General features: G+C 39.2%; 1 protein-coding gene across 3 annotated transcripts in view; it reads right to left on the minus strand.

The window, feature by feature from the left end:
* The window catches only part of KIF16B (kinesin family member 16B), a gene marked incomplete at both ends in the record, with an annotated part of 259,483 nt that overhangs the window by 97,812 nt on the left and 140,309 nt on the right, over nucleotides 1-21,362 (minus strand). For all 3 annotated transcript variants that reach the window (XM_084248158.1, XM_084248157.1, XM_084248156.1), the window contains 2 exons: nucleotides 8,951-9,039; nucleotides 10,769-10,851. In XM_084248158.1, the coding sequence (XP_084104284.1) occupies nucleotides 8,951-9,039; nucleotides 10,769-10,851 (172 nt within the window). The remainder of the gene's footprint in view (nucleotides 1-8,950; nucleotides 9,040-10,768; nucleotides 10,852-21,362) is intronic.

The raw sequence follows: 21,362 nt of genomic DNA on the forward strand, positions 1-21,362 counted from the left end.
GCTTCCTCCGATGACATGCAGTGGAGACTGTGGACCTCACTTGAAGGTGCGAATCTTAACAAGAGTGTCTTAAGCTATGATCAGATTCTATTTCTGAAGCCCTTTCTAAATCAGTGCGAATTAAAAAGTTGGGCAAGGGAGTAAATTCCCTACATTCAAATTTATTAATTGTCTATTAAGTTCCAGATAATATGCCGGGCTCTGAATGAACAACAAGTTAGATTTGGTAGCTACTTTCTGGAAGTTTACAGTCATCTACAGTGAAGTGAAGGCTCAATACAATGAAAGGCACAACCCTGTGACTGATGTCTCCTTACCTAAGCTTCTCCCTAATGCCATATCTATTTTCTTTCAGTCAAAGGAAGGGAAATAGGAAAGGAGGGCGACAGAGAGGGAAGGAGGGAATGAGGGAGGATAAAATAAAGAGGAAGTGTCAACAAATTAAAATAAAAATTTAGATTAAAAATAATTCACAGACCTCTGACTTCATACCCTGATCATCAGTGACTTCAGACCACTGTCAGAGGTAGGGACCCTCCAAAGTCTGTTCAGCCCTGATGCCAACCAAACCCCATCTCACACCGTGACACTCTGTGAAGCTCCTTGAATGGCTTATCAAATACAGGTCTGAGGTCTGACTTTTGATATATTTTGTTCCAACTAGACTTGAAACCCAGGTGTTTCTCCTCAGAATTTAATTACTCAAACATACTCATTTAAAAGGACTCACCACTGGTGAGTGCTTAAAGGAGGCTAATGCACAAGTGACATTTTCTTCTTTTATTTTCAAGACTGAAATGAACTTGGAATGTATCTAATTTTGCTTAGAGCACTTTCAAGAAGCTGTGAAAGCATCTGCATCCTGCCAAATGAGCTGCGCGATTGCCGCCTCAGAGCCAGGCAAAGATGCCGTGCAGTGGGCTAGGTTAATTCTTAAAGACACTGCCGGTTGAGGAGGAATGTTTCCCCTGCAGGAAAATTATTTCCTGGCAATGACCCTGGCTGGGCATTTCTCCAGAGTAAGCTTATTCCCCAAGGAAGTCACTAGGCTGCTTTGCCTCATCCAAAAATGCTCTGGCACCAAGCACCAAGTACGTGTGTACAAATCCCAGTTTCCAGGGAGCCTGAAATGTGGGCCAGCAGTAAGCTCCAAACTGTGTTAGAAATGATACATCCAACTTCATGTGCCCAGTTGGGCTGATAAAATGTTCTTAAGTAGCAAGAATTTCTCTTTTAAAATTCCAAATCTTACTATGACTCAGAGCATGGGTTTTATTAGATTAATTTGAAAAATTAGTAGCTTGCCTGTTGAGCAGAGAAGTTGGATCTCACTACATACAAAAACTAGCAAACCAGACAGATTTCTTCCAGAGCTTTTCTCTAGAAAAACTGAATACTAAGCAGTAATTTTTGGTATCAACTGTGAGAAACATACTCAGATCTATTTGCTAGCAAAGAAACTGAGAGATATGTTAATTTGTAAGAGTTTTAAAAAAGCCACAAAGCATGTGAAGTGCAGTGCTGTACCTCACAAAGGTGGGGGTCAGCTCCCCTGGAGAAACTGAAAGTGCACTGGGTCCCTGAAGCATGAGGGACCCTGAGACTCATGAACAGGCACACCCTGGATGCTGAGAGCACATCCACTGGCCAAAGCCTATAGTTCAGTGAAAATCTGTGAAGTTTCCACTGTGTGTGAGCTTCTGGAGAGTCAAAGAGGAGTAACGCGTGATCCCTGCTCTCAAGAAACCTGCCGGGAGAGCAGGCCCTGACATGACTTAAATGAATTTGGAAAAAGCTTGAAAAAGGCGAACACAAAATACCTTCCAGTGAACAGAGGAAAAGCATTTAGGTCAAACCAGAGATGCAGGGAAAGCTTCCTGAGGATACAATCCCTATACTCAGCTTGGAAGATGAAAAGGATTGGCTGAGGGAAGAACTGTGGGAAGATTTTGTTGATGGTTTTATAGACAGTTTTATTGATATATCTGACCCGAAAAGAGGTGTGAAAGATGTATTTTTGTCCACCTAACCTGAAGTATAAAGTTCTTCATGGAAAGTGATATAAGATGGTGTTCGAGAACAAATGTCATGAATGACTGTGTTGAACTTGCAGGTGGTTTCACAGGCACTGAGGGGCCAGGCCAGCTGCTAGGAGGAGAGGGGGATTATGGGGAAAAGAAGGAGTCACCACAAATAGTTGAGGAGTCCGATGACCCAAGGTGGGACAGGGTTCCAGCGGTGGGTCAGTGAGTGTTCCTTGTGCCATCTCCTAGAGGAAGTCAGGAACCACCAACAGGGCCATGACAGTCACCATGACGATGCCTCTGAAAGCTTACCACTTCTCAGGTATGGACCACATTGATCATTAAAAAATAAAATAAAATCTCCCTTGTATAGTCTTCCACAGCAGGGGCAGCAAAATTCTCACAGTGAAAAGGACCCATAGACTTGCTTGGAGTGGGAGTGGGGGCAGGATGAGGCAAAGAGCTGGGAAGTGGGTATACCTATGGAGAAATTTGGGAAGATATTTTCATGGGGTAGGGTAGGCAGTGATTGCTATCAAAATACAGGAAAGCAGGTTGTTAGTCAAGAACCTGGGGCAAGAAGGGGAAAAAGAGCTGTCAAAATCATGAAGAGTTCAGCATCTTCACATGAAAGTGATGATGAAGGTCTAATAAGAGAAAGACAAAGGAGTAAGAAAATGTGTGGAGTGGGGGTGGAGGGCAGCGAACACCTATTAAGAAACACATTGCATTAGATAATAATTAAAAAGGCTAAATGCTAGTGCACCTACAAGGCAGCAAGTATTAAAAGCAGAAGGAAAAAGTTCTGAAACAAATGTTTGACCACAAGGGGTCCCATCAGTTCCTGCTAATTCCTGTTTGTTAAAGCTGGTCCTAGAGAGGCAACGAGGCACATGCAGGGAGACCAGGGTCTGCACTATCACCAGGCCTTGGTCACCTGTTGATTGTACAAAGTTAAAAGTTATCGGTGAGCTTACCCACTACAATGTGACGTAGTCCACTGGGGGGCCTGGGTCTAGACTAAACTGCACAGCTTTCCCAAATGTAAAGATAACCTAAGTAAGCTTCAAAATAACCTAAGTAAGCTTCATATAAAAGACAATACTAAGGTACCTAGTTTCTAACAGGCTTTGCTTATCTTCCTTGTGCACGAAATCATGCTCCCAGAGGTCTGTTGTACCCAGTCCAGCACAGGATTAGACAAATAATGGGCTCTTAAACAGCAGCCATATGAATGGGGGAGAAGTGGTAGAACTTGGAACATCAATCTTATTCAGGAGGGGCAATTGCTTTCATTCTGTGCTTTGACAAGCCACATAAACTCCAGCTTTTCCTGTGGAACATCTGGTGGCTGATACAGTATTCAAACATGGCCACTTACTAGAGACAGTTCAAGGGCCAAGACCCCATTTTTCAAGGGTGTACTCATTCCCCTTCCTGCCTCTTGACAACCTGATCTCCCTCCTCTTGTATTTGTATTTTGGCTGGGGAGTTGCAACACCCAAGCAATTATTTAAGTCAGAAAATGCAAGTCATTGGGCCTCCCTGGTGGTACAGCGGTGGAGCGCTGGGCTGCAAAGCTGCCCGCAGCCTCTGCAGCACCAGTTCACTCCCCGGCCGCCAGCAAGGGTCCCACGTGGTGTGCAGACCTCTCCTATCACGCCCGCTGCTCCCCTTAGCAGTGTACTCCATCAGTCTGCCTGTTCTGCTCCCCGCTCTGGTGAATTCTCTCACCCTCCGGCGTTTCTGACTGTACCCAGTGCTTGTATAAATGAATAAATCTTAAAAAAAAAAAAGAAAGAAAAGAAAAGAAAATGCAAGTCATTATCTTTTCTTTACTTCCTGCATCCAACTAGCCAACCAGGCCTTGTGACTCCCTACCCTGAATACCACTAGAGCTCACCCCTTCTTTTAAGTTCTTTCAAGTATGGCCTCAGTTCAAGCCCTCTCTCCATTGTCCACCCAGTGGTATCTTCAGTGCCTTATTACCCAGTCACCAGTGACCCCCCTCAATGCAAAGATGACCACACTAATCCGAGGCAAGAAACACTTGTTGGACTCCTACTTACTGAATGGATTTTCGGATATATGTAAATGTGATGGTTGAACTGAACTTGGTAGGGCTTGAGAGGGGGCATGTATTCCTCAGGAAATAGAGCTGGTATATTACATTTATCATTTATTTACTAACTGAATGTAAATTCATTTAGTGAATTTTGAGGTTTTCTTTTTTATATTTCCAAATGCTATTTTCTTAATTGGACATTCTTGAGAAAATGGACTGAAAATACAGAATGAAGAAAAACCACAATGAGACACCACCTCACACCCATCAGAAGGGCTACTATTAAAAGGCAGAAAACAACTGGTGTTTTCAAGTATGCAGAGGACCTGGAACCTTTATGCATTGATGGTGGGAATGGTAGAGCGTCTGTGGGAAATGATGTGCAGTTTCTCAAAGAATTCAAAACAGAATTTTACCATATGACCCAACAATTTCACTTCCTGGAGAGAAATCTGAAGCACAGCTGAGGGGAATGACTTAGGATTCCTAAGGGGTAGGTGTCCTGGGTTGAATCTCTAGTTTTGTTCCACCCTTTTTGTTCTCTAAGTTAAGGCATTGCTATAGACTTCTAACATCTTCATATCATATGAAGAAGAAATCACTTCTAAATTTCCTGCAATGCAGTATACATGCCGACTGCTTCTCACTTGAATTCTGATTCCCTTGGCCTAATTCTTCATTTCATCCCTCTTCCCATCTTTTACTTGGGGATCCTGAACTGGGGGGTCATCTGGGAGGTGACCCAAGCCACATAAATGCTTTCTTTCACATAACATGCCTCTTTCAGTATTTGGAACATGTATACCCAGAGAAATTAGTGAAAAACTTTTCCCAAAAGGACTCAGGTGCACACTACAATTTTATTCTTCATCACTTATCAAGCATGTTATAGGAATGCCACTTTAAATTGCAGGAATTCATAATATAAGTCTTTCTTCAAAAAACTTTCACACTAATGGGAAACTCACAAGAATCAAATGTCTAGCTGACAGCTGGTCCTCCCGATCTCTGCATCTCAGGAACAAGCACACCAACTGCCCAACTATTTAACCCTGAAACCTGGGAATTATTCTGATTCCACAAAGTTCTGCGGCCATGGCTACCACCCATTTACAAGTCACTGCTACCTTTTACTTGGACTAAGTAAATAGCTTTCTATGCTTTTGTTATCCAAATGACATGCTCCTTAGATCTGTAGTCAGTATATCTTCAGGTCACTCTCCTGCATTCTAATGGTTTCCCGGAATCAAACTTCTTCCAATGAGAACATGGTCCTACGTGAGCTGCCCCTGGCTACCCCCCACCTCACCTTCTACTCTTCTTGCCTACCGTAATCCATCTACTCTGGCCCTCTTTTCATCTTCACATCATTGTACTTGTTTTTCCCTCTGCCTGGAAGACTCTTCTTTCTCATCCTTCTGTTACATTAGTATCATCTTCCCATTACCCAAGACTTAGATTAAATGTTCCCTCCTCAATAAGCCTTCCCTGCTCACTTCATCAAATACTGTCCCAAAACATTCTATTTCATTTCATTTTCACTTTCTGCATTTGTACTTGTACATGATCTGTGACTGTTTTTCTCCCCCAACAACTATAAATGATGGTGTTGGTGTTGGTAACTTCACTCCTGTGCTGGAACCAAGTCTGCTTCACAGGAGATGCACAGAAAAGTCTTGTTGATAGATGAGTATCCATTGCAAAGAACAAGATCAGAATGACAGAAAGGGAGCAAGGCGGAGTGATCAAGGGGTATTTATTTTATAAGTGGGGAGGAAAGTTTGAGCAGTTTCTGGAGGAGAGACTATATTACTACATTTTGGAGGACAAAATTGTGGCACCTGGAATGCATGCCAGACTCTGGAATTAGCAAAGGAAAAGCCCCCAACCAAAGGCATGACCACTCCAAGTAGTGTAAGTAATGAAAATGGAAGGTGAAATGGTCACACAGGGAGGAGGCACTGGATGAAGAATGCAGATGGTGTGGAGTTTGAGTCACATAGTATGGTGCTAGAACTTTTACTTTTTAGACCATGGAAAACATTAGTGAAAAGTTCTAAGGATGAATATTAGTACACGCTGACCTATATCTTATAAATACCAAGAAAAACCATTTGAACTTAAAAGCAAGCAAACAACAAAAAAAGGCATTCTCCCATCTGTAAATGCTAGGGAAAGGAAGTCCACAGCTGGTGACCCTGTGTCTAAGAGAAAGGCGCTGATCAGACACATACTATTTTCAAATGGTTCTAGTAGAAGGCACACCATCAAGGACTAAAAAGCTAGTTACCTGGATTGCAGGATTGGAACTGGGTTCTGAGCAGGGATATGAGCCCAAAAAGCACTCTTCAAATCACAGAACATAACTGAACAGTTGGAATCTCAATCCCTTAAACTGCAATTAACCCTAAAGACCTGTATGTATATTATGTTAAATTTTAAACAAAGTGAACATATAAATAATTCAATGCCACTCACAATAGAAGGCAGAAGTTAAAACTAATATAAGGAATTAAAGGCCTATCAATACAACAAAATGCATTTCTAAAGTACAGATACTCCAGTTCTTTTGAAATATTGTCATGTTTCAGAGGTCTTATCAATATGGCTGATTCTGAGACAAATTATTTAATGAATGCAACTCCGTCAATAGACATGTATTAAGATACAAAGGCTGAGGATACAAAGGCTGATACAAAGCAGTATACTGCAATCATGGTATTGCACTAACTGGGGTCTTGGTTGTTATTGCTGTTGTCATTATTATTAATATTATTATTTGCTGCAGGAGGCCTTGCTGCTCCAGCCAGATAGGATACTGACAAGCAGCTAAGAGAAAAGGCCTCACACTGTGGGGCTGAAGATCTGGCATTCCTTTGCTTTTTGTTCTTGGTCATAGAGAGAGAAAAATTTATCAAAAAGTATATTAGGCAATAAATTATATGTATCAGCATATTGTAAGTAAATAGCATGAAAAATTGTTTGTTTAGAAATTAGTTGTTGGGCAGTTTGGCCCACTTGAAAATGGGAAATGGTTTATTAAACATGCCTGACAAGCATTACAATACAATAATTATAATAGGTCCTTCTATTTTGTTTTTTCTTGAAGTTTCTTGGGAAAGTTTTTAATATGAAGCTATTTGAGTTAAGGAATTTCTAGGTAGAAAAAGTTCTGATAGCTGAACTGCAGCTGGTCTCCGGCTGAAGGTCATGTGAATAGAATAGTCCTTTGATGCTTAGGCTTTAGCTGATAGGGATGCACTGGCGGTTATTCACTGTTTTAAATAATTGTCTAAATGAAAAAATAAGTAGCTTTAATGTTAGGTTTGGTTTATTATCTGTTAGCCTTGAAAGCTGCCGTCTAGCTGAGACCTGTAGGGGCCAGTAGTCTATGGGAAACATAATATACTAATTGTTTATGCTTTACACTTGATAATGTATTTTCTTATTATTATTACTAATAATGAATAAAAAAAGACCTGCTGAGTCTCTCGGCAGAAGATACTAGCACCTCACCAAGCGTCAGTGTCTCCTCATTCTACCTCATTCCCTCCCCCTCAGCCCTTAAGTTTCAGATCTTTCGTTTTTGCCGACGCCGTCTCATCCTTTCAGGAACCCTGACACGACGTTTTGCCGGAGGCTGGTCCCCGGCAATTATTATTATTATTATTATTATTATTTTTTGTTGTTGTTCAAAGCATCAGATAACTCACCTATAAAATAAGGAATCCAAAAACACAATCAAAGGTCCCTCCCAGTTTCAAACTACAACAATGAAGAAATTCCTTACAGACATGTCTGCTATCCACAAACCAAAGGACTGCCTTGAGCTGAAGTGGGCGATGCTGCTGAGCACATGGCCCAGCGTTTGTGAGAAGGGCTGAGCTGCAGCACTATGGGCAATGGAACCTGTCCCCAGGCTTGAACAGGCCCCCAACTGGAAAAAGACAGGTAGTAACATGTTCGGAACAGGACTGGGAATGAGATTGACATGAATTTGCACCATGCTCTAACTAGAAAAGCATGGGAAAGCAACTGTAAATAAATTCTCCAGATGTGACAGGGGCATAGAGCAGCTATAAGAATTACAAGAGATCATAGATGTGAGGCGCTTAGCACAGTGGCTCGAAACTACCAAATAAAGGTTGGTTCAGAATGTGTTGTTACCAGTTTTACCTGATTTATTTCGGTATTAGATTTACCTCCATTGATTTACATAAGACTCTCCCTGTAGGAGAGAGAAAATTATGGAACCTCCCCAAAATGGAAAGGACCCCAAAGTCTTTTCATCTGGTTTCCTGTCTTCAGTCATTTTAATTTTCACTGATGAAACCACTAAGACCTGAGCAGTTAAGCTGACCACCCAAAGACATCTGGTCAGGAAATTCACTTCAAACGCAGTATCATTCATGCCCTCAATGGTACTCTAGAGCTTGGAAGCAGTGAATATAACTTCCTGGGTTATTTGGTAACAAACCTGTTTCTGTTACTATAATAAATGTATAGAACCGCATAAAAGCATCTAAGCCAAGGGAATCAGGCACTAAGTAATCAAAGTATAACTCTAAAATATTACCCAGTTATGAAAATGATAATGAGGCTCCTAACAACCCTTACTAATGCTTATTAGTTTGTGAAGCCAAAAAAAAAAAAAATCAGAATATGAAATCTCATTTATGTTGTGATTATAACTATGTAAAATTATGTACATATATAGCGAGGGTTGGAAAGGATCCCAAGAGGATCTTACATGGCTGCAGGGGTGCAGCAGCTTTATTTTTACCTAGTGATTTTAATGGGCGAACACAATAAAAACCGCGACAGTGGTAATCCCGGGGCGGGAGACCCGCCGCTGACTCACCCGGGGTTATACAACATGACGGCAGAGAGATTCTCACGAGACTTGGAGAGGTCAGTCATGGACAGGCTGAAGGAGGACAGAAGGCCACTCTAGGAGCAGACACAGGGCAGAGCGGTCACCCAGCAGGCCATGAGAGGCCATTCCCCAGACTCCCTGCTTTCGACCTAGAGGGGCAATGAGGTGTGCACGCTCTTCACGAGCACAGGCGACACCTGCCCACCTGAGGATGGCAAGGCAGGACAGCCAGGTCATCACTCCATTTCAAACTTAGGGCCTCAGCTCGGCACAGCAGAGCCCTGGCCTACTCAAACTGGGAAGCTGTGCTAGGAGCCCCACAGCTCTACTGGCCTCCCCTACCAGGCTGTGTTAAAGTCAAGGGAAAGGGGCCTCCCTGGGGGTGCAGGGTCTAAAGACACCACTATCAAGCTATTAGCAGTCACTGCAGCATGAGTTCGATCCCCAGCTGGCCAGGGAGCTACCCATATGGCACAGCAGACCTCTCCGATCTCCCTGGCTGCTCCCTTCAGCCATGTATTTCAGTACATCTGCCTGTTCAGCTCCCCACTCTGTCTCTGGTGAATCCTCTCACCCCTGCACCTCTGGCCTACACCCCAGTTCTTGTATGTATAAATAAATAAATTTAAAAAAATAAATAAATTCAAGGGAAGGGGCCAGGGCATCTTGGTCACCCTCCATCCCTGGCAGGAGCTGTGTCCTGTTATCAGCAGCACTCGCTTACATTTACTGAGTGATAAAGATGAAGGAGGAAGAGGTGAGGGCAGGCCAAAAAATGAAGAGCTTGACCTGTTTTGCTTCCATGAAAAGCTATTAGCAAACATATTTTTTGCCCTCTCTGCCTCTGCAACTGTGTACCAAAAAAGACCTCCAGGGAGAGCCTGGGCTGGAACAGATAAGAGGCTTCACTGGCTGGAACAAGCAGCCCTAAAGAAGACTAGGGTTTGCAGCTTTCTTATTATTTCCCATCTAAGGCACTGACACTTTGGGCAGGGCTTCAAAAACAGGCTGAGCTGTGCAACTCAGTGTGAAGGGCAAATATTTCTGAGTCGTCAGGCCAGAGTTGCAGCCCTTGCTCCCTACTTGTTGGCCGTGGAACAAGTTAGTCTCATTTTCTCATCTCAATCATCTGTAACATGAGGGTTGTTAACAGGTGCTGTGCAGACAAAGTGGTAAAATGTAGGTAGAAGCTTTAACACAGAGCCTAGCTCATAGAAATGTCAGCTATAGTCTATTGCTTTCTTCAGTCTAGGACAGCATGATGTCCATAGATAAATTTCTTCTTTCCTCCTTCTGATTCTCTGCCCACCTCCCCCATTCAGCACTTAAATGTTAAAAACTAGGTGTTCCCATCCAACCAAGCTGAAGTCCTAAACTCACCCCTTCACTGTTTTATACCTTCCTCTCACCAACCAAAACTCTAATCTTCTGTGCAGGAAAATAGAGAGTTAGCAAATTGTCTGGATGAAAGTGATTCTGATATTGGGTTAACTCCTAAAGTAGACTTGTAAGTGGAGTCACTCTCCACTCAAGGCAAAATGATGCCCAACTCCTTTATGGAGTGGAGGGTCAAAGACAGGGTCTAGAAGGACTCCTTTCTCCCTGCCTGCTCTGGACTCTTCCTGCTTCTACCTCATCAGCTAATCATCTGCTGGGAAACAAACTCCCTGGAATCAGTTCAAGAATGACTTTCCCAGTGGTTCTATGCTCCAGAAAGTCAAACTATTGGAACCAGGGTGAAGATCCAGTCCCCCAGTGCTACCCAGATCAGAGGTTCACGGTGAGGGATTTCATGCTGCTCACCTTCCTCTTCTCTCTTAGCTTGGCTGCTTCCTTTGGGTGGTTAAAGCGGAACATATTGGTTCTTCCCAAGAGTATCACGGCACCTAAGAAAACACACAAAAATCAGTAACCAATTTGGTCAATTAGTAACATCATAACATAGAATTCTACAGTTGAAATACAATGTCCAGTGTGCTGTAAAATAATAATAAAGGGAAATTTCAGTCTCAAAAGTCTACTTACATAAGCCAGTTTTAAACCTGTGAGTACTTTTATTTTTACAGCTGTCACTCATGTTACCCATGGCAGAAGTGATAGATCTAAGCACAAAACCATACTATGAGATTTAAAAGTTAATACATAATCACATTTTTGTTTAGAAGAAAAAAAAGAAGTCAGATCCCCAGGGAGAAGCAAAGCATAAGCTCACAAATTTTGGAAATGTTTACTAATGTTCATAAAAATAAACAGCTCAAAGAATACAAAAGAAAACATAGTAAAAACGGCAATGGGCAGGTAACTATTATTAAAGTCTCTCAGGATTTGACAAGAGAGTAATTATGCACAAGTATGGTCAGTGTCCAAGTGAAAACACTGTTTCTTGTGGAAATCCTGTTAACATTTAGGTGGCCACACTGTATATACAAGAAAATTTCCTTTGATTGACATGGACCCTGCTCATTTGGAAAACAGCACAAAGGGCAAAAAAAAAAAAAAAATTATTGTTAAATGTGTAAAGGTAACAAAATTATTAGGTAAAGGGCACCAAATTTCAGCTTGAATAAGCAACAAATAAACACTTTCTAAGGCTGCAGCTATTCAAAGAAGACATTTAAGAGAAACAATGATGCAGAAGAGATCCACCACCCTATCTAAGTCTAGTCACATCTGAGATTCTACCACATCTGAGAACGGATACCATGTTCTTGCCCTGAAGAATGCAACTTATCTGTGAAGATAAGATATATGTATCAGAAGTCAACGTGAAGGTCAACATGTGATGAGTGCCAAACATTTAAGTGATGAGAGCAGTCTGCAACAGCTGGAGCCAGACTTTTGCATTGAGGATCTAAGTTGGGTCTCAAAAGACACTTGGAGGACAAGAGCAAGAGTTCCATGTGAGGGTAAACATGAGGAGGGGCTAAGCCTTAGACAAGTGAATGAGCCACCTATGTCTGGAGAGAAGAGGAAGACTGGTCTACCCAAAATGCAGGACAGCTGAAACAGCAGCAAGAAGAGACACTGGATAGATGAAAAAGAAACAGACTCTGAAGACCTGCAAAGCAGGATAGTTTGCAACAGATGTCACAAACCAGTGGCTGGAAAAAAACTCAGCCTATAGACATATTTTGAGCACCCCATTCAAAGTTTACGAAACACAAATATTAGCTGCCAAAAGTTAAAAATTTGAACTTAAAAACCTGAGTTTCTTTCTAGCTTCCCTTCACAAACTGGAAGATAGAATATTAGTATATCGGTATTGCTACTTGACAAAAATCTCCAGCCTGCTGATGGCTGCCTCTTTTGGACAGGACACATAACATCTGGTTGACCTCTATCACTAGTGTCTCACTTGGGTACTATCTCCACTGGGACATTGCAATACCCCCAGAGAGCTATTGCTTCAGACCAATATATCCACTTGCCTATTCAACATATTGTCTCAGATTCTCAGGGAGTTTCAAATTTCAACAGGGTTAAAAACCAACTGGTTAAGATTACAACCATGGGAAGCAACTAGTTCTGGTGGTGGTTATTATTTAGTGAAAACAGAATGAATATGAGACAGAGAACACAGTTTTAGGAAACTAAGAAGGTCAGTGGTGGGTATTATCGACTCCACAGTATGTTTATCGCCCTCAAATAAAATTTCATTTGCATATTTTCTAATTATGGAAAGGTACTATTACCATAATTAAGAAAGGTATTTCCCCTGCCTTTTATGACTAGGACTCAGAGCTTTGTGCCATACAGAAAGACAAAAGTTAAGCATCCACATCTAAGTTATATGTGTATTTAATGCTTTTAAAGTGACATTAGAGATTAATAAGGCAATCATATTTGAGATGTTAATTATATCTAATCCTATTCTTTTTTTCCTGTTAATCAAATGTCCAGTCATGCAAGCTGAAAATTGCTGAAATATGTTAATGGAAAACAGAATAGTATTTCAGACATATTTCATATCATACTAAATCACTGAAAATAGTCTTACCACCCATGTATTTGCATTAGTACACATAAAAAAGTCCTATAAAGAGCTATAAAAGAAAACAAATCAATCCATGACTATTCCTTAATTCAATCTAAATAATGTGCATAAACTGTTTGACACACACACACAAAGGCTCTGTTCCATTCAGGCAGGTTTTCTTCTCATTCATCTATTGTATTCCTTTACTAAACAAACTTACAGACTTAGAATATTACCTTGATTTTTACATGATGCTGCTGTTCACTTATCCATCCATTCAACAATACTTAAGGCTAGTCACTATAGTATGCACTGGGGGCACAGAGTTAAACAAATCAGACACTTGATTTGCCCTTACAGAGGTTATAAATAAATAGGAGAAAGAGGTACATAATCGAAGAATTCCACAAATAAATGCAAAGCTGGAAAGGAAAGGTAGCCTGTCCAGTGCTCAAAAGAACATATAAGAAGGGAGTTGCTTATAGGGGAGGTTAGGAAAGGATGTCCTAAGGGAAGAGGTATTTAAGACAAGCTGTGAGATAGGACAGAGTAGTATAAGATTAAGAGGATTTGATTAAGAGGGCACAAGAGAGGTAAGGAAATGGGTACTGAGTTGTGGTCTGCAATAACTTGTCAGAAAAGAAGCTGTTCACACAGATTAAGGACACTGAAAAAGGACCAATATTGGGTTGGGGAAAAATAATGAGACTTGTTTTTGACTTAATGAATTTGAGATGGCTTAGGCAAGCAGAAATATGGATCAGAAGTTTCAGTGGAAAAGCCTAAGATATCGATCACTCTATCAATCTCCCAACCTACCTACCTACTACTTACTCTTGAACATATAGGAACAGAGAAGGGACGATCAAAGAAAAAGAAGGAAAACCTCAGAAGCCAGAAGGAATGGTCAACAAATGCAGAATGCTTCAGAGAGACCAGCCAAGATGAGAAGACTGGGAAATGCCATTGTATGACAGTACAGTGGTCAAAGGTAGCATCAGGGAGAGCCATTTTGATAGTAGTCAGAAGCCAACCTGGTGGGTTTGAGAAGTGAGTGACAGGTAAGGAAACAGATCTGAATGCAGACAACTCTGTTTAAAGAGAATGGCAGAGTTGGTCATATTTGGAGGGAGTGACAGAACTTGCGAATATTTTCTTTTTGTTAGAAGGAAACTCTTGAGTATATTTCCAAAATAAAAAGGGAAAAATGAATGAATGAGAATGACTGGCTGAGCCTAAGACCATGGGTCCTGCCCTGAATTCTTGGTGGCCCAAGAATGAGTCACACTTAATCTCTCCAGAATTCTGGTTCCTCATTTTATCACAAAACTATATACTTTCTAAGTTTCCTTCCAGACCTTAAATTCTCTTTAACTATTAACTGCTCCTTTATCTGAGGTTAATGTTATTATTCACAGCAGATGGACTCTTTGTAATGCACTTAATTTGTAATTTTGAGAGTATAACCAAACCTCCTTCTCTGTGAATGAGAAACCACAGAAAGCTGGTTTCACTAATTTCCTATTATATTATTTTAGGTACAATGAAAAAAATTAAACATTTTTAGTGATGTCTAAGGAGCGTATGGATAATAATATTAATATCACTATTATACTCCTCAAATTCTATGAGATTTTTAAAATTCTACTACTACACAAAGAAATCAACTCTTTTTCCTATAAAGTGTAGACAAATGAAGATTTCTGAAGTAATGATGTAAGAATTATTTCATTCTGGATTGCAATTAACATAAACATAATATATAAAGTCAACTATGTTCCCAAAGTGCATGAACAGTGTAAAATGAGCTTAGAGACCACTGTGGCAATAAAAACCGGGCAGGAGGAACCTTGGAAATTCTGCTTCAGGGCTCATCATTCAGAAATTTCATTACTTTAGAAAGCCCCTGCATGCCCCTATACACAGACAAAATATAGAACACTACTAAAGCACGTTCAGTGAGAGAGAAGTTATCATTTAGGATATGACAGTCAGAAAAGCAAAGCTCTCACTAAGACCCTGTAATTTTCTGGACTAGTACTGAATGAGAGATCTGAGTAAGACAGGGCAGCTGAAATTCTTATTTCACTTCCCAATCAAGCAAAAAGAATTTTGCTGTGTATGATAATTTTCCTTATGATTTAAAATGTTTAAAAATATTTATATTCAAATGAGTTATAATGATAGCACCATTTTAAGGACCTAATAACGAGAGTCTAATTTCCACTGACATGCCAGTACTCAAGAAAAGATTAAGTAACATGTGCAAGGGCCTTTGATTCTGTGACATTGACTTTATTATTTTAAACACCTGAATTATAGTAATTATTTTCTATCTCAAAAAAAGGCTTTAAATTATAGTAATAATTTTCTATCCTCCAAAATGGCTTTGAGTAACAACATGGTGAAAATTAAGATCTGACATGGCTCTTATGGTGAATAAGAAAATTTCATATGAATACTCACAAATTCAAACACATGACTTGGGGTTGAAGGCCAGCAGGAATTAGTGATAGGCAGTTGGCATCAAGGATAGTGAATGTCAGACTGAACCATGGCATTGGGTCATGAGCTAGTATTTATGAAGGATACAAATGCACAGGACACCTTACCAAAAAGTCACATATATCCTATAAATATGGATTTACAATTCCCTGCTTTAGATAAATCACTTAAACTTCTATTTACTCTTCAGTCAGTAAAAATGCAAACTTAGATTCTAGGAATCTGGAGAATAAAGAAAATTGATTTTTAATATTTGTTATTGATGGTTTCTAGCCAAATAAATCATAGAGAGGTGAGAACAGAGCTTTGTAAAACCCCAAGATGCTCCAGTTCCGGCCTCACGGAAATTGTTAGGTGTCCGTCTGGTGTGGGCAGTGGAATTTTTCTTCTTAGAATTTCAGAGTAGATACAAAAGGAATACATGGAACAGGTCTCATCCTTCTGAAGGACAATGGAGAAAGTATATGAAATAATTAGAATGTGAATAGACAATGACAAATTCTAAGGCACTAAATGGAAGGCAATACACACTAACTAATCAAGCTTTTAGTAATTTTATTTACCTCACATTCTTTGTTACTAACAATGCTACTTATTCAGCTAGCAACAATCTCAACTATTCAATTCTAGTCTCCTACAATCTATAAGCTGTCAAAATCCTATCGTCCATTCAAACTAGTTCTTCTAAAATGCCTCCCTTCTCCCAAAGCAACAGTGAGTTTCTTTCTTCACCATGGCCTTCTTGTTACTGCTCACTTCCAAACCTCCGTCTGGGCTATGTAAACACTATACTACCCTTCATCTCCGTAACCATATTACTCATATACTGAATAGTGAACACCTTCCATGGAAAATTCCCAACCAGTCTGGGATTCAAGAGTCCTAAAACCTACTAAGATTCAGCAGCCTTGGTCTCCCACTACTCCTGCTCCCTACCTCTCCGACTTTCTATTCTTGGTCTCCCACTACTCCTGCTCCCTACCTCACCCACTTTCTATTCTTCAGAGGTTTTTTGCCCCAGAGATTACACAGGTGGAGAATATCAGGAGTGTGGTCTCACAGAATTGTTTAGGAACTCCTCGATCACCCACACCAGTGCACAAATAGATCTGACCCTCAACTGCACACAAAGACTTTTTGAGAACTAAACCAAGATATACACCACTACTTGGATCCCAGACTGACCATTGGGTGGCATTGTGACAGAATAGAGTAGTATTGCAAGGCTTTACAAACTGAATTAGCACTGGAATTAGATCATGAACCGCACAGGCTGATTCTAGCTTATGGTCTGAATCTAACCAGGTCAACAGCCCGTTAAAAAAAAAAAAAAAATCATTATTCCCCATATAAATTAAACAAAACCCAGAGTTCAAAGCATAATATTAAAAATGTTCAGAATACAATCCAATATTACTCAACATGTGAATAACTGGAAATTTCAACTTGCATGGTCTAAAACAAATTGACAATAAAAAAAAATCAACAGATGTTAATGCTCAGATTAAAGAGGTACTGGACTTACAAAGACTTTAAATAAGTTATTATAAAAATGTTCAACATGGGAGAATACTCTTGAAAGGTAAAATGTTTCATTAAAAAATAAAAGATATAGAAGAATCAAATACTAAAATTGAAAAGTATAATAACCAAAATAACACAATGGATGGGCTCAGCCACAAAATGGAGATAAGAAAAAAAAAATCTGTGGGCCTCCCCTGGTGGTGCAGCAGTTGAGCACTGGGCTGCGAAGCTGCCCACTGCCTCTACAGTGCCGGTTCGATTCCGGCCACCAGTGAGGGGCCCACATGGTGCAACAGACCTCTCCTGCCACACCCGCTGCTCCCCTCAGCAGTGTATTTCATCACTCTGCCTGTTCTGTTCCCCACTCTGGCTCTGGTGAATTCTCTCACCCTCCCACGCTTCTGACTGTACCCAGTGCTTGTATAAATAAATAAATAAATAAATCTTAAAAAAAAAAAAAAAAGACCTTGGAATCCCACTGAAATTGTGAGATAATATTGGGAATCAAAGACTTTTTGGAAAAAAAAGAAAAAAGAAAAAAAATCTGTGAACTTGAAGACAGATCAATTGAAAAGATTTAATCTGAAAAATAAAGAGGAAAAAGCAGTTACCAAAAGATAAAAAATAAGTTAACAACCCTTTAGAGATCTGTTGGGCAATGCTAAAATATTTAATGTTCATGTAACTGGAATCTCAGAATGAAAGGAAGAATATAGTGCAGAAAAACAGTATTTAAACAAATAATGGCTGAAAAATTCCCAGTTCCATATGAAGACATAAACCTACAAATTCAAGAAGCTTAACAAACCCTAAACCCTAAACACACTGTAAAGCCATTCTGGGCGACTTTGATGTGAAGCTGAAAGTGAAATTTTAAAAGGTGCAAAATGATCATGTAAAACAGATGTTATGAGTTTAAAAGAGAAGAAAAGGGTTGACTAAATTGGGTAATAGTTGGCTTAGGTGCCAAATTCCAAGGCACCAAGAAACTGATTTCAGTGTGATTGGTTTTAGTCCACTGCTTTCATACTAGAGTGTGTTTCAGAATTACTTGGACAACATTTTAAAAGAAAAAAAAACTACATTGCTAGTCTCCATCCATCCCTAGATTTTCTGATTCATTTAAGTCTAGAATATGGCCTGGGAATATGCATTTCATAGAGCTTCCAGATAATGGTGCTGTTGCTAATCTTAGGACATACTTTTAGATCTGCGGACACAATGGTTTAGGGTATGGTCTTGACGAATAGTTAAGGCTTTGATGTTCAAAACCATCTGCTGAATCATCCATATACAAGTGACAGATGTCAGATTTGCAGTCTCAAACTAGAAGAAGAAATCTAATGAGTGCTTATGAGCAAGTACAGTTGAGTCAAGTGGGGGGTGTGGTGCGATGCTGGCATAAAGGGACTCTTGTTCACTATACAGATACCTTGCCTAACCAACTGGAAGATATATTTTCCTTTTTAGTTCCACTAAAATTCTTTTTCAATTTTTCACTGAATAACTCACAGCAGTCCTTCAGCAGAAGAAAATTTTATCTAAGTCTCCTCAGCTCCACTCTCCAGACAATCACCTTTCTTTCTTTCCAAGAGCTTGAAAAGATGCAAATATAGCTTGGCACTCAAGCATAACACATTCAAATGAACCTAAGTGTAAATTTCCCAGATGCAGTTTCTGCTTCTAAAAGGAGAGATGAATGTTCAAAGGATCTGATAAACCAGGAAGAAGACCAAAGGAGTATATTGATATGAATGGAAAAAATAATTAACCTTAACAATTATCCACTTTAGAATAACATACTACAATAAAAAGAAAAACAATAATTAAACTAAGAGAGAATAATTCCTAGCAATTGTAGGGCAAATGCAGAAATGCTTTTTGACTAACTCACTTGATTTCTGCACTATTTTACATCAAGTGTATGAGGACAAAAAGAAAAACAAGGTGCAATAACATTCCACCAAGAATAGTTTAAGGGTTATGGACTAGATAACCAAGGTTCTATTTTATTCTATTCTATTTTCTTTATGGTTCTATTTTATAATCTAGACAACCAGATTCATATTTTATTCTCTCGCTACTGCCTCTTCTTTCTGTGAAATCATTCTATGAAATCATTCAATGGACTTATCTATAGAACAGAGTGAGGAAAACTAAGCTTCAGAGAAGACACTAATTAATAAGCCTGATTAGACACAACACTATATATCCATGATTGTTTTGGGAAGAACTAAAAGGGAGGAGGAGGAAAGCTTCATAGGTCAGACTTAAGATAAAATATATGTGATCACATTTAATTTTAACAGTACTAGCAAATGTTTTTCATTTTAGTGATGTTATCAGATTAAAACATTCCTATAATTAAGAAAGGAAAAACTACTGTTGATGCAATCTGAAAAGTAAGGTAGTTAACTGTTACAGGCAAAAAAATAAAAAATTCTGCCACAATAATGACAATCTGTTAAATAAAGATAAATCTCCTATTAGTTGACATTCACAAGTGTCAAGTGATCTAGATAAGGAAGTAGTAATTGCTACACATACTTTTAAATGGAACAGTTTAAAACATTTCTAAATGACTAGTAATTATTATTGAAAAGAGACATTTAAATACTAAATAGCAACAAACTGGTAGTAAAGTAGTGCAGGGTAAACCAGGAATCCAGTAAATGTGGAGTTAAAATAGCTAAATCACTGTGACTTGGGTCAACAATCACCTGTATACTCTGTTCTTGATATCCTTATTTAAAAAAAAAAAATGTTTCATGGGTACAAGTCAAGGTAGTTTGTGAAGTATGAACATGCTGCTGTGTTTAACCCTATCTCTCCCTTACTATTGTTTTAATGAACTTGATAAACATTTTCTTTTGTTTTACTATCTTTTCTTCTTAAAAAACAAAATCATACAGACACACTTGAAATTCCTTTTGTGACCCTTCCTGATCATAATCTTCCCCTTCCTCTCGAAAGGTTAATGTTCTTCTGAAGTACGCTGTGCCAGTCATATCTTTTCATTTTTACTACACCTTTTTTTAACCACAAACGACATAGCATCTTGTGTTTAAAAATGTGTTCCAGTTCTGATTTTAATACCCTGAAATATTAAGAAACATTAACTGAAGAATTCTAATCCTTAATTACGGAAGGAATGTATGTTTTCATTCACTTTCAATCTTAAAATAAGTGTATAAAAAATAAAGTTACCACCTTGTTTCTCTTGTGTAATGCATTGAAACACAAAGTCATCTTGCATTCCACTGCCCTAAGACTTGCTAATGGCATTTATACTAAGTGCCTGGTGTTTTAACAGTTTTGAACAGAGCATTTTTATGTCAATTTCATTAACAGTGATATTGAAGAAGCTGTTAGGTGGCACAGCAATGCCAGAGGAACTCAAGCCATCAGATCTGAAAATCATGGCACCATGGTAATAAAACAATTAAGAGTACCCCTGCAGGGAAAGGCAATTTTTACAATTAACCTTGAATGCCAATTAGTATTATTACTTTCTTAGGAAAAGTCATATCTTCAAATATGATGATCAAAAATTCAGTTCCAGCACATTTTTAAAATGGAATTTCAATTAAGGTGAAAGTTTAAGATAAAAAAATACTTAATAAAAATGCTGCATGGTAATACACTTATTTATCTACAGTGCCTCAATATAAGAAGAGAATTGGAGACATGATCATAGCTATATCAGCAGACGGCAATGAAATAATAAACAATTTCTTCAAACTAAATAAGTGAATACCTTTTTTCCTTGGAGGGGTTAGAAGGACAACCCTCAAATTTAACATTAAGTTGTAGGAAGTTCCCATATTAAATAGTGCGAGTTAACAATGATATTAAAAACAAGCACTAGCTTCTTACAACAATAAATATAGTCTTCATAACAAAGCTCACCTCCATCCTAGCCTAACTGATAAGATTCTATAGGCCCTGCAACCATGATCATCCTGGTCCAACAGGTCATTTGTCTCTGACATAATGCCCTCCAACTGATTTCTCCTGATGACTTTGCTAATACTACATGCACTCAGGTTCCTATCTGTCTAATTCCTAAGTCACAGCAGATATAACATTTTATAGTTGTAACCAGGAAAAATTACAATTATAATGATTATTTATAATCTATAAAAAGGATTTACAATACAATGTCAAATTCTTTCCTTCCATCATTCATAATTCAGTACAAAAGCCATTAGGCAGGGCTTAGCAAAGTAGGCATCAATATTAGAATGGGAGGCACAAAGAATGGGATAAGGAAGGTTTCTGTCCTAAGAGAACAGTGAGGGCAGTAGTAGTCCAGCATGGGGCATCACAGCCCCAGCAGGAAGAGGAGGGATCTTTGCAAGAGAAGGGGGAAGAAGTGACTTGATATTGGCT

Source organism: Talpa europaea, assembly GCF_964194135.1.
Source record: "Talpa europaea genome assembly, chromosome: 11".
Classification (NCBI taxonomy): domain Eukaryota; kingdom Metazoa; phylum Chordata; class Mammalia; order Eulipotyphla; family Talpidae; genus Talpa; species Talpa europaea.